The 14541-nt window shown below is 38.7% G+C and overlaps 1 protein-coding gene across 1 annotated transcript in view; it reads right to left on the bottom strand.

Annotated features, from left to right (window-relative positions):
- Positions 1-3346: 3346 nt before the first annotated feature.
- The window catches only part of nr3c1 (nuclear receptor subfamily 3, group C, member 1 (glucocorticoid receptor)), a 32351-nt gene continuing 21156 nt past the window's right edge, over positions 3347-14541 (bottom strand). The window contains exons 3-9 of the mRNA XM_041798285.1: positions 13109-13257; positions 12766-12882; positions 12374-12655; positions 11724-11868; positions 10735-10865; positions 7237-7394; positions 3347-5938 (exon numbers count right to left, since the gene is read on the bottom strand). Of these exons, the coding sequence (XP_041654219.1) occupies positions 5786-5938; positions 7237-7394; positions 10735-10865; positions 11724-11868; positions 12374-12655; positions 12766-12882; positions 13109-13257 (1135 nt within the window). The 3' untranslated portion in view covers positions 3347-5785. The remainder of the gene's footprint in view (positions 5939-7236; positions 7395-10734; positions 10866-11723; positions 11869-12373; positions 12656-12765; positions 12883-13108; positions 13258-14541) is intronic.

The raw sequence follows: 14541 nt of genomic DNA, 5'->3' as shown, positions 1-14541 counted from the left end.
GGTCAGGTGTTTACATGCGCGTGGACGAGCGGAGAGATCAGACAGGCGGCTGGATGCGCGTGCACGACCAAAGATTAAGCTGGGAAAATGTTTTGGGTGTGAACACTTACACGACAGATATCAACAGTAACTACAAACGATTGAACAATTATCTCATAGTTTTATTTTTAAAGTGATTTTGTTTCTTCTGTGTTCACGCGAGTTTAAGTTTAGCTAGTGGCTAACAATCAGGCAATTCATCACAGATACTTGTAGGCCTACATATTTTACATTTTCCTTCAAATTTTTCGTTATCCTTAAGAAATTAGAATTATTACTCCATTTTCCATTTAAGAGTGGATGCCTCAAAAGAAATAAAGACTTTACAACAATTCATTGTGATTGTTATTTTCTATAAACAACAAACCAAACAGAAGTAGGGAAATATCAAGTATGAGATGCAGAAACTCTCCACGCATGCGCAGCTGTATACCCATTTAATAGGTAATGGCTTAACAAGGCACCTTCATGTCTCAGATTTGATATGGATACTCGTAAACTCTCATTGGTGTAAAGAAGCATGTGACGCCACATTGCCCCAACCAGAGCCATCCAACCTCTGACCCCAGAGAAAATAACAAATACTGACGTTTTTTATATGGATACAGTTCAAACTCAGAGAGCCTTCTGTTAAAATTATTCATTGCAAACATATTTTGGGGAAAAAAATGTTTGAAAGACCTGTGAAATATTGTGGGCTTTATCTGTGCGATTCTTTTAGATGTTAGTTACCCTTAAAAAACCTGTAAATCCCTGTTGGCAAACCAGCTGTAAGCAGATTTTAGAGCACTTCATGTTCCTGTCAGACGACAAGCTTAATGAAGATGTTGACTCCCTTTACCAGCAGGACAACTGGTTTGCTGAATGTTGTATTACTTTGCTTGACTGGCCAACTCACCTAACCTGTATGGCATTAAAATATCTATTGTCAGGGGTGGTTTCAGTAATGTGGAAATACTAATAAACAAAACTTTGTCTCTAGTTAGCTATGCTCTTGATATACAGGAATTAAAATTTCAATTTAAAAAATAAATAAAACTAAGAAAAAAAATGATAAAAAATAAGATCTAAATATGTACAAGCTCTTGTTTGTATTCTTTCTAGTATAAACATGTCAGTGCATTGATAGTATGGTTGGAAGCCAGATTGGTTGCAAGATTGCTAATGATCAAAAGTATAGAATATTTAAGGATGTGGGCAGATTTATATGTGGTAAACCAGTTAATTGCTTCAATTAGTTAACTGGGTTTTGGACCTTGCTTTTGGACTAGTGGTCCTCCTTTAAGACTTTTTCAAATTATCAAAATCTTTTTGAAGCTATTTCATTCACTCTCAGCCCCATATTTGCATTTAAAATACATGATGAAAGTGATTTTAAACATACACTTCATGTTTGTCTATGATTATATCTTTAAACCCCTGTAAGTACTGTCAAGAGAGACAATCAGACAAGCAGCAAGCCGTGAGATACAAGTGTGCATCTGCACTTATTGGGTAGTTAAGGATCACAAATAAATAAAACCATTAAGAATAAAGATAAACGGTGGTGTTTCAATCAGCTGGCAAAGTCTGACAAAAAAATTTAAACTGAACATAGTCATAACTATTCAGTCATTATCAACAGTTAACAAAGGCAAGTGTCAGAATGAAAAAGCGCATTTATTTGATGAACAAGTGCTTGGTGTGATCATGAAGTGTCTTACAATGAGCTTACAGTTTCCACTGTTCAGAATCATCGAGTTAATATCATGGCAAACATCAGCATACAGTTCATTGTTTGGAGAAGTACCACACAAAGACACAGTTCGACCTTTAATCAATGGAGGAAAAGATCAACTGGAGCCACACTACAGAGGAGAAATAACAGGAGGGTATAGAAAAACGGTTATTTGAAGACAAATACACCACATTTTCTTTACAATGGATTATATGTACATATTCATATTTTTAAGCTAAACAAAACTCCTTTTTTTACTTTTAGAGAAAGCATATACCAGTGAAACATGATCTGCCCTTGCTAATTCTCAAAATGTCTGCATATGTTTTATACAAAATAGATTTTCAAACAATATTTGGGTAGTGCAAATCCTTTTTCGATTCAAGCTGGTTGATTACTTTCACAAACAGTTTTTGTGTGAGTGAAAAAGACTGACTCCTATCCTATTCACAGTATTACACAATTTGACCAAAGCCATTAATTTAGAGTAAAAAATGTGTTTAAAAACCAAAAAACAACTGTACATTTATCTTCTACTTAGTTTACACTGATGAATTGAATTTGTTTGTGCTTGCTTTGGTCACCTTGTAGTCAAACATCAAATAGGGGTTTATGTGTGTGGGTGGGTGTGATCAGCCGTGGAGGACTGATGACTGAATAAGGGGATCTTTTCCTGAAAATCTGTCCTGCAGAGAGAAAGTTAAAATGAATCTCCTGTATGCAAATAGCTTATCCTGGAAAAAAACATGAGGCAACCACATTGTTGTAATGTGGTGGTGATAGATAATCTGTTGTTTCTATTGCATATTCAGATGTCCTCCTCAAAAATGTACAAGAAAGTAAGCTAGGATACATTTTTGAGCAAGGAGAGGCAAGTGTGCGATTTCTTATATATATTTAAGCTGTTTAATGAACAGCAGCAGCAGCAGAGATTTGGATTTACTGAATGTGAAAGTAACCCATGAGTAACCCCTATGACGTTAATGAAGCTGGTTTTAAAACTATTTCAAATGAACAAAGAAAAAGAAAAAACAACAAGTGATTTTGTTTTGAGTGTAAATGGTGACAATGGCAGCACATTCCTCTCCTAAATCTGAACTTGTTGCCTGGCAAAACACTGGACAAAAACATACACTGATACATTTTGTGAATCCAAACTTTTGGTTCTTCAAGTACAGACATAAACCAGGACATTATGTGGACATAATTAGATTTCAATAACCTGAGCAAGAGTATGTATAGAAGAAGTGTTTTTCATGCATCATCAAGCTTTTAGTTGTCGCTCACTTGACATATCTATCCAAGTTTTTTTAATCTGGCAGGGCATCAACAGCTTTAATCTGTCAAAAGTGTTTCTTTCAGCTGAACGGGTTCACCTTCATGCCAAAACCGAGATTATTTTGTGCTTGATAAAAACACGAAATGTTGGGGTTATGAAACACGCCAATGATGACAAACTAGCAGACAAGTGATGAAAATGTTGCGTTTTCCTGCGGTACGAAAAAAGGGGACACTGTCAGGCCTACATAATCCTGTGTAAGTGCCTTTTGTTAAAAATGCGGTCATCACTTATTTATAACCACCTCAAGCTCAGGTTATTAAGGACTTTATTTCCAGCTGTGGACAAGTGTTTCATCTTCCAACTCGAACATTATCTTACTTTCAGTATGACTAAAAAACAAAATCAGGGGGCTGGAACTGAAATAGTTCCCACAGAAAAAAGGAGCCATTGTGCCCACCTCATGATTCAGTCACACGACACTTTCACTGCGACACACCACCATGAGGTGACTGATGCTAAGTGCTATCAAACATTGGGGCTTTACTGAATAATAGATGGACAAATAAATGTACAGAGAAACTACAAATACACAGATATAAAGACAAGGTGCCTACAGGGAGCAGAATAGTTAAAAATAGAGCTTTGAGAGAGGTTTACAGGCGGACAAATTCTGCTTACATCTGATCTGAAGTGCTGCATACAGAAGCATTCTATCATACAAATGTGGTGGAAGAGTTTCTCATGTTAGGAAATATGCTTATCTACTTTCTGTCTTGAACTTAGACAAACAGATAAAGCCGCTTTTTTAATACTCTGTAGTCAGGAGCTAGTCAGTTCAGTTTGGCGTAACGACTGGAAACGCTGGCAACATAACTTTAAGTGTAAAAATATAAAATCTGCCTGCTAGCACCTCCACTACTTATCAACACTATTGCATTTGGTTTGATATATGACCAAAACAAAAAAAGGAACAATTCAGCATTTTGAGAGCAACCAGTGCACAAAAATCTGAACAGTCTTTTGCACAAATGGAAAAAATAATGATGTTACTACAAAACTGTAGAGGTGGCATAACATTTGGACAGCCTAGCTGTTTCCCCTTGTTTCCAGTCTTTATGCTAAGCTATCGCTAAATGCTTGGGACAAATTTACAGCACAGACTCGTACGCTGAATCAACCATCATCCAATCATCCAATTATTGGCGAGAAAAAAGCATTCCCTACAATGTTAAACTTCTTCTTTAACAAATATTTGTGATTCTTTGCAAAGTAGCAATGCAGAGTATTTCCATGATAAATTATCCAAAGCAGAAGTTTGAAGAGTGAGTGGTTATACTGTCTAAGAAGGATCATCAGTGGCAGAATCATGACTACATGTTTGTCAGTTTTAGAAAACAGAGCTTAGAAAGTATTAAAAAGGACGGTAATTTTCCAACCAGTCTGAGTCATGTTAGAAACACAGAAATTAGTTGTCCTGATTAATTAACAAAAAAAAAAGACATTTTCATCAAAACACAATAAAACATGCTCTCCCTATGATTGGTAGACGCAGGTTAAGTATCACATTCCTTTTTTAGACTATCGGGGCAGGAGTCAGGGCTAAAATAAACATCAGAGTGAGCTATTACACTAGAACAAATTCTCTAGGTTCCTTCTAAAGTCATACATTACAGCCCAGTACGGTTTAACAGTCTTTCTTCACAGTCTCTTAAAGCCTTTAAGCAGAGTACAAAGTGCTCACATCGCACCGGAGGAGAAGGGTGTGCGGGGAAATGGTGTGAAAGGAAGCAGACTGCGATAATTTCCACACACGAAGGATGGACCGAGCTGCCTCTTCTAAAGATAAACACAGCCATTGAAAAAAAAGGAAAACTTTCAACTGCATGTAAGATAAAAAGTACAATCAACATATGATGAAGGTAGACCATGAAAGGTTCAAGAGAAGCCTTGGACACGTAGGAAGAAATGACTTAGATGATATGAAGCAAAAAAGGCACATTTTTTTCCCTTTTTAAAGTAGACGTGTGTAAACCTGGGAGAATCGGCATGTAGGAGAAATAATCCTCTGGATGAACTTTGACTGACAGAATTATTTCTTATCTCATGTCAGTCAAAGTGATGAAACATGCTTTTTAGACAACAGTTTTTCCCATGTGACTATTTGTTATAACCGCTTATAAAAACTAAAAAAGGAACATACAGTCAAAAAGCCTACTAAAGAGCATGTTATTAATTAAACTTTGCTACCTTTCCAGGTAACAACGACCTGTAAAAGTGTATAAACTGTCAAGATTTGAAAATGTAGAAAATACTATCAGAACCTGTACATAGATATTTGTTTATCTATTTGAGATATTGTTTTGTGTTTGAATGTAGGAAACCTGAGACGACGTGGATGTTAGCCTACTTCTCTTCGTGATTATCTTTTATCTTACAAACATTTCCTACTTGTTACACACTACATCTTCGACTGCTTGACAAAAATGTCTGTGCTCGCTGTCTGCTCTCTCTCTCTCTCTCTCTCTCTCTCTCTCTCTCTCTCTACACAAACTCCTCCAGTCTATACTCAAAGTTGCATACTCGCTCCCAACAAACATCCCTGACTCCTCGCCTCGGGTCCTCAGTCCTCTCATCGTTGCTCCTGGAGGGTGGAGAGTGAGGGGGGGCTGGGGGAGGGGGTAGAGGGGCTGGTGGTGAGGTGATGTGGTGGGATTTTTTTAAGGCAATGTGTCTGTTTCGGGGTAGAGTCATCTCTGGTGGAAAAGAAGGGGTTTGACGCTCCCGGCCTTGAATTTTGGTAACTGGTTGCTGATGATCTCCGCCAGCATCTCAGGGAACTCCACGCTCAGGGATTTATTCACAAAGGTGTAGAAGCAGAAGTTGAGCAGTCCACCGACCATCTGAGCACACACATGGAAAACATGTTGTTCATACAGGAACACAAATATTGAATATGTACTGAATAATCTAGATGTTTGACCTTTTCCATATAAACAATAAACATGATGTGTTAAAAGTAAGATGGTTGGAGAACCAGGGCACTGATGGCCTAGAGGTTAGGTTACGCCCATGTATGGAAGTTAGTCCTCCGAGTGAGCAGCCTGGGAAAACAAGCGAAACAAAGAAAAAAAAGCCCCAGCACTTCACATGACTCGATCTACCCATCGAGTTTTTATTAACAAGGGATAAAGGTTTGCAGGTGCCTTGGATCACATTTGTCATTATCAAACACCACAAATTAAGATCACTATGCATGATTAGAAAATTAAATACTTAAACAAGATTAATGTGAAAACAAATAAAGCAATTCTTTACAAAGAACGAATACAATGAATACGTCCAAACAATTTCAAAAAAGAAAACAAACAAACAAACAAACAAAAAAAAACAAAAACAAAAAAAAAAAAAGACAAGAAATATGACAGGTTTTGCCTGGGAGGGTGGCAGTAATGCTGGTAGGTATTTGCTAACTGCTACTAAACAACCAACAAAGAAGAGGAAGAAGCCGGCAAAACAAAACCCAAAGGAGAAAAGTTAGCTCTGGCTGCAAGAGAATGGAGACCGGCTGGCCCCTTCTCCCTCTCCTCATCTCTGCGCTGTTTTAAGAAAACTCCAGAGAGGGTCAAAGAGACAACTGATGCTAATAGATTTTAAAGACTAGATGCTGCACAGGCTGTACCGACTATTACTGATACTTATAATGTCTAAATAACAACATATGGTAGAAAGTATAAACTGCACTTCTGTTAGTAAAAAAGATAATATAATGAGCAAGGGAGATCAAGAAATATACTGTAAATCTGGGGCCTAATGTTTTTTTCTTATCAGTGAACCTAACCCCAATGAACTGTGACCACTGTCAACCGTTACACCCCTAAGATGTGGTATAAGACGAGTACAGCTTGAGTTACAACGTTCAAAAGGTCATGAATCTGCACTAAGCTTATGCTCTCTCTTGTAGAACTGATGTGTATTTTTGCACCTATGACAAGATAAAATGTTAAGTCACAGAACCTATGACAAGATAAAATGTTAAGTCACAGAACCCATGAGACTTGCTTGCATATCAATAAGACAAAAAAAATGCCCCGGATTTCCAGGCTTTCAGAGAAAAAAACAACAACCAGGTTTTAGTGTACCCAGGTTCTCGCTCCTTCACCATTAATGTGTAAAAAGCTGACAATGCTGGGGGAGTTACCTCATGCATGGAGTCCAGCAGTTTGGTGAGCTGATAGAAACGCTGCCAGTTCTGACTTGAGTTCTCCTCACGCTTCACAATCGCTTTTCCAAGCTCCTTAATGTACGACATTCGAATATCATCGAACACCGCCTGGCTCTTCAGGCCATCCTTTGGCACTGCAGGAGAGAGGAAACAAGAAGTTTAACACCTCAGAGAAATTTTGTCTGATGATATAATGGCCCTGGAATCCAGCACCTCTGTTAGAAATCTATTTGATCAGGACGAGTCCATCAACTCTCACATAAAACACATTTTGAGGACAGTCTCTTTCACCTTCATCATGTTGCAAAAATTAGGCACGACCTGTCTCAGAACAATTTACAAAGCCTCTTGGTTGGATTATTGTGAATCTTTTTTATCAGGCTAACCATGTTACTCTCTAAAGATTCTTCCACTGGAACAACATGCTGCAGCACATGTGCTGAGAACATTGAAAATAGATTACATTACTCCTGCTTTACAAAACTCTTAATGGACCATCTTTCATAATGGGTAGCTAAACCACAAGACCACTTTTGTTAAGGAAAACTTATATACATGAGGTTAAAAGTACTATTGATTAGTTAGGGTCAAAACCGTGACATTTTGGCACAAAGTATTTAAATTCAATATTTTATGTAAAAAATGTGCATAGCCACTGCCCTCTACAAGTTCCCTGATCGCTCTACCAATCACAAATGTTGCTGTGAGACTCAGGGATTGTGGGGAATACAGTGCTGTTGCCTGAGATCACAAATAAATCAAGTCTTTCTTAGAAGAGGTTGGATAGTATACTTTCTTGCTTGTCTACATGACCATATATCTTTAAAACCACGGCCAGATTAAAAGCTGAAGTTTTGCAGGCAGAAGCGGGTTCAGCCAATCAGAGATTGCTGTAACACTATAAATGAACTTCTGCCTTTTACATGATCACTATCTTCAATATATATATAAAAAAAACAACCATTAAGTTCACCTTGAGCAGCAGTATTGGATTCAATGCGGATGTTTCCTTGGGAAATCAAGGACTTCATTAGGACACTATCTGGGTAATGAAGTACTATTGGCTGAGATTGCTAATAAATCATTTTTGTCTTAAACAAGGTCAATTACTTGTTGTAAGTTTACCTTGAATGGTTAGGGCATTATGACTTAAAATCAAATCTAAAGAGCAGCAGGGAATGAATAATGTTGTGGCTGATACGGGACAACAAGGAGGAGAAAGTGGGCGTGTCTATTCCTCCTTCCATCTCAGCCCTTTTAATGTCCAGGGTTCCTACACACTTTTATAAATCTAATTTTAGACATTTTAAGGCCTTTTTAAGACCTGAACTGACAAAAATTAAGAACATGTTTTATGCAACCAAGTTAAAAAAACAAAAACAAAAACAAACAAAAAAAAACAGCCACATGAGAAGTTTCAGCAAACCGGACAAGGGCTTAGTTTCCTGATTTAATACACTGTTTATGAAACGTCAAAAAGTATACAAATAATCAATTTTTTGGGGTCATAAACACCCAAATTTTATCAATTTTTTTGCAAATCTAATGCCTCTACTCTGCCAATTTCATTACACACTTTGGCAGCTCTGTTACACTAATTCTTAACAATGCAAAAATGATTAAAATTCAATACATTTAGCCAGAAATCAAAGACTAGATAAATTAATCTCCTAGCCAACATGCCATAAAAATGTAAGACCTCTCATTGGTGAAATTAAGACTTTTAAAGGCTTTTTATTAGCCTTAAATTTCAGAAGTCAAATTAAAGCCTTTTTAAACTTTTCAGGATCTACAGGAACCCTGATGACGTTCTAAAGACGTTTGTGAAACTCCAAGGTAGATGTACCTCAGCTGAAACTGGGGTTTATTTATTCTTTTAAAAGCTCATAGTGCCGTATTACCCCTCTTGAATGTTAACGCTCCCACAGAGCCCACGGGCCTGCTGGAGACACTTTTCAAATCATCTACTAGTCAGGGTTAGTCAGCCTCCAGTTATGCTGCTGTATGTTAAAGCCTCATTTATACTTCAGTGCTGACTCTGGTATAGCTGTGCTGTAGTGACCTGTGCTGTTGTGAGCACTACATACTTGTGTTCTCTTCTTGTGAATTACTCTGCAATACATTGCCTGAATGGTAGATCACAGAATGATTTCTATGCTAATTATACTGCCAGTCTCTTATTTTGCCACTCTCTGCTTTTTTTGTGAACAGAAAACCATGGCAACTAAATCAAGGGTAATATGTTGGGGTTGGATTTGTTAAATATTACTAAGTAGAAGGTCATTTCAAAGCAACTAATGCAAAGAAGAAAAAGACATCAGAGGAGATGGACTGTACATGCACATTGGGGCAGAAGGCGTGGGATTTTTTGCAGTTGTTCGGCCACTGAGAGACAGGGATGTGAAACTGCATTTCTGATCATTTCTAATGTTGGCAAGTTAATTTGATGAATTGGTTTGTTGTCTTCAGCCATTCATCCCACTCAACAGTGCACATGATATGCTTGTAGACATTACTCAGAGAGTGGCATTTACCCAGTACTACCCAGCTGGCCGATCAGTCTAAAAGTGTCTGATCTATCTCACTTAGATCTTATTTATTATTGTTGAGTATTTATTTTTGTCACCATCTGTCTCTTCTTCTTCATCTTCCTCTGCCCCCCCCCAAGTTGTGCTCAAGTTTTTTCTCACCATCAACTTTGCTGAATGTTGGATTTAAGCAGGGTGCTTTTAAATAACATAACACAAAGTATGGTCTAGACCAGTTGTTATTTGTTGTAAAATGTTGATAAAATTTATGAATTGACTATGAACAAATCAGAACTAACTGACCGATAAAGGTCAGCATCTAGGAAGGAATAGAAGTCAACGTACTGCACCAACGACCAGATTTAGCAGCAAATTCTTCCAGTTTTTGATTGCAAAGAAAGAGTAAAGTCTTTACTTTTTAATTAACATCTGCATGATATAGAGGTGCCAAAGCAGATGCTGATTTTTACATTTGAGGCCATTTTAGGGTGCATTTCTAATAAAGTTTAACAGAATAGAGCGCAAACTGAAGAGTGCAGCTTAGACTCAGAGCTTTGTTCAAGCTATGTGTAATTAAAGTTCTGAACACGTTTTTAATCAGAGAACAATTAAGTCTTTGTTTACTCTTTAATTCTCTAAATTATGTTTAGAAGGAAACATAAGGTGATGTTGTGTAGGTCTGCTTTTAATCAGTATACTGTCTTGTAAAATGGAGTTTGGCTGTATTTGTCTTACCAACTGGGCCTGCGAGGATTCAATTCTTATTTACTATCTTTCCATGTCAGCTACTAAGTCTGAAAAGTGCAGAGATGTGATTTCCTGTCCTGAGCATGCATCAACATTATCTTAAAGCATCCATGGACAGTATTGAATTAGAGTAATGGCTTTAGTAATGATTGCATATAAACAGCAAACCTGCTGGTGGAAGGTGGTTGGGGGGTCATACCTGTGCTGAGCAGCAGAAGGACCTTCATGCACAAATACTCGTCATGGGAAACCTGTAGCCGCACAAACTCGCTGGAAATCTTCAGCATCTGCTCACACTGGTCAGCCATGTATGGCAGTTTCATCCGCTCCCTGGTGGAGTTAGACAGAGGCGGTTGAACAGCTTATCCTGCTTTCACAAGTCAGAGTTGATTTATATGTCTGCTGGTACAGTCTCTATCAGGGAGATGAAGCAGCTCTCAGTAACATCTCTGTAGATTAAACGTTCAAGGTCTTGCTTGTGGATCCTGTTTTAAATCATTCTTCCAGAAATGAGTTTTAGTCTATTAGCTTGCTGGAGCAGAACGTAAAGAAGACGAGTGAGTGTCACCTCAGTGATGAAGTGATGTTGTGGGTGGAAAGTAGGAACAAACTTGCACAAACTTTAAATTTATGCAGAGGAGATGCTTTTTCATTCAAGTAAACAGAAAAAGATTGAAAAAGGACCTTGCAAAACAGTAGCACCAGAATCTTCCATTATTAATGACAACCTTATAATTTAAAAAAGACTTTAACCTAATTGTGAGGGATTGTATTACTGCTGCCTTGATAAAATTAAATTATAATAAAGTAGCAAAAAAAAAAAAAAAACAGGATGTAGCAGAGTCCAGTTTTAAGGGCTTGAATAACATCATAGGATATTAATTATGATCACATCATCTTTCAGCTCATGATTATGGAAAAACGAAAACAGCAAAAGGCCGTTAGCAGCCTAAAGCATGAAGGCGATTCCACTCGCTCATGACACTCCGAAGGCTGTTTACAAATGGAGTCATCAGGTTTATGACAGGGATAAACACTGATTATATATGACTGCTGACTGACACTGCATGAATCTCAGAGATACAGCACAGCGCAGAGAGCTGCAATGATCTTCAAAACTAACACATGTATCTGTCACCTGACCTATCCAAAAACAAATAAACTTTAAATTTATGGATTGATACGTACTCGTTAATGACGAGGTCTGGTGCAAAGCAGAGCATGTTGCCATTGCACTGCTGGTAAGACCTCCAGCCCAGACCAAAAGACATGAGGAAGAGCCAGGAGCACTGCAGCAGAGTCATCTGGTCATCCAGGTGCAGATTCCTGAAACCTTAGGGAAAGCACATGGAAGAGAAATGTGTGAAAGGGTGTGGTGGAAAAAACATGGCAAAGTTGCATTACTTAATAAAAATATGGTATAATTAAACTTTGATGAGAGCTACTCTGTTTACCAAATGCTGACATGTCATCTTAGCTCCAAACAGAGATCCAAATGTGTTACCAGCTTGTTTGTTTACACAAATAAAAGAGAGAAAACACCTGCTCTGGTACATTACAACATTTACTGCATACAATAAACATTTCAAATATTCATGATGAGTTGTGTGCTGTTAATATAAAATGTGATGACACATATTGGCTGCACATTTGCTTTGTGGAATGCCAAACAAGAAGAACAGCATACATGACAGAACGGTCTTTGAGTTGAGTTTTTCATTTGATTCATGTTGCAACACTTCGATGTGCCACATCCTTCACTAGCAAACTTGCCAATAAAAACAACCACTACCTTGCTATACATAGGCTTACACCTGCTGACAGAGTAGACCACCAACCTGGCAGAGCCTTGGCCCACTTGACAGCAGAGATGACCTGTCGGCCGCCCAGCCTGTTGAGTGTAGTCATGAGGCGGGTAGAGGTGTCGGGCAGAGTGCTGTCGTAGCCAGCGTAGATGGTGTCTGGCTCAATGGCCTTCAGCAGAGACAGCATGGTGGGAACAAGTTGAGGCATCCGCTTAGGTACAAGTGAATGAGCTTCAATTGGCGGAGAGGGATTAAGCTCTGGTGGGTTGCTCTGCTGGACCCCCCTCATGCGGTTCAACTTCTTGGTTTTGCGTGCTGAAAGGAGAGAAAACAGACTGAGTGTAAGAGGGAAAAAGAAGAGACAGGAGCAATCAATCCAACTCAGAGGTAAACAGTTTGGCGTTGTCTGTGTGGTTAATCTTTACCCTCCAGGTTCATGCCTGCCATCAGACACTTGCGGAAGCGGCAGGCCGGGCAGTTCTTCCTCCTGATCTTGTCTATTATGCAGTCATTCCTCCCAGCACACAGGTAATTATGCTGCCCTGTGGCACACAGAAGAGGAAGATGAATCTGTTATTTACCTTCACTGCTGCGGTAAACACTCCAGGGAGAGAAACAAATTAGATGCATCACAGTCATTTACTTTGTTATCATCATATCTCCAACTTAAGATCATAATTATTCCAGCATTTGTGATACAGATTAGTGATCAATGTGCTTATCAGCAGCAATGGATTAATCAGTGAGGAAATAATGACGTTGTTGTACCTTCGACTGCTCTTTTGAAGAAGACCTTGCAGCTGCCACAAGTGAGAACGCCATAGTGGCAGCCTGAAGCCTCATCCGAGCACACCAGGCAAATTTTATGAGTCCCGCTTTTCCCCTGTGCCACCGGTGCAGCTGTGCCTGCCTCCTGTCTGGAGGTAGAATGAGAGATAAATGTCAAAGATATTCAGCCTCTCTTGAAAGGTTCCCTGAGGAGTCTGTGTTCTCCAGAAGCATTGTGGTGTAGGTTTTCCTAAGAGTGGGTCACTGTTTTGTTATTTCCTATCACTGACATTTCAGTGAATAATGCAGCAGTATTTCACTGATGTGCAGGTGATAGCAATGGAAAACATCTAATTAGTAAATATAGTAAATTCATAGTAAATATGAATATGAATGAAAATACTGAACACATGAAGAGCACAGCTAAGTATGTTTGAAATATTTTAGCTGATTGTTGATACCGATGCTGATGTTTTTCGTTAGCTCTTTTGGTGTAAGACTCCTAAAATGCAGACTTTTTCTTTCATGTGAAACCCCAAAAACATAACTGAGTTTGCCTGATTAAACACCTCTCCTCTAAATCAGTAGTTAGGTGTACTGGCATTAGATTAATACTGCACAACAGATACAAATCTGCTGCTGACATTTTCACCCCATATTATTTGCTGACGCACCAATGTCTGTCAACAGAGTCAGTATCAAAGATCCCGATGTTGAACCGGTGTATCTCTGTATCCCTTATTTTAAATCACAAAAATTAAAAAAATGCTGCACAGACATCTTAGCCATACCAATACAAGTGAAACACTCTGTCTTCTGGGCAATCTTTGCTGCTTATGTCTGCTGCTGAAAGCATGCTCTAAGTCTTTAAGAGTTCAGCTGTAGTTCAGATTTACAGCCTGCACTCAAACTTTAAATAAATAAAGTACACATACACACAGCTACTCCCATCAGTCAATGCGTCCCTATGTGCTTGTTTATCTTCAATGTTGCCTTCATTCCTGACATCATGAGAGAAGATAAGTGAGGCCAGTATGCTTTTTTTGGTCCTTTAAAGCCTAAATTATGTAAAGATATGTGGTCACGTCTGAAATACAGTGGCTGTACAGCCCTTCTTTCTCTGTTGATTGAACCACAAACGTTTCCAGACTCAACAGAGATGCACCTTTCTGAAGCGGCCACTAGAGGACGTCAGGCTTTGCTTCATCCATGCACCAAAGGTCCACACCCCCTTTCTTACCCTGAGGCCAAAGCTACAACAACACCCACACAGAGAGAAAACGCAGCCTGAGACAGCATCAACTGTGTCAGCCTGTCCATGTGTCCACAAGTTTGCCACCTCAACAAAAAACAAACAGTTTAAGTTGATAAGGGCTGCAATGAACCGTCACTGCACACTCGCACACGTATGCAGATTTGAGCCGGGGAACCAA

This window comes from Cheilinus undulatus, linkage group 10 (genome assembly GCF_018320785.1).
Source record: "Cheilinus undulatus linkage group 10, ASM1832078v1, whole genome shotgun sequence".
NCBI lineage: Eukaryota > Metazoa > Chordata > Actinopteri > Labriformes > Labridae > Cheilinus > Cheilinus undulatus.
The sequence above is the reverse complement of the archived record's forward strand: the minus strand, read 5'-3'. Positions and strand labels throughout refer to the sequence as shown.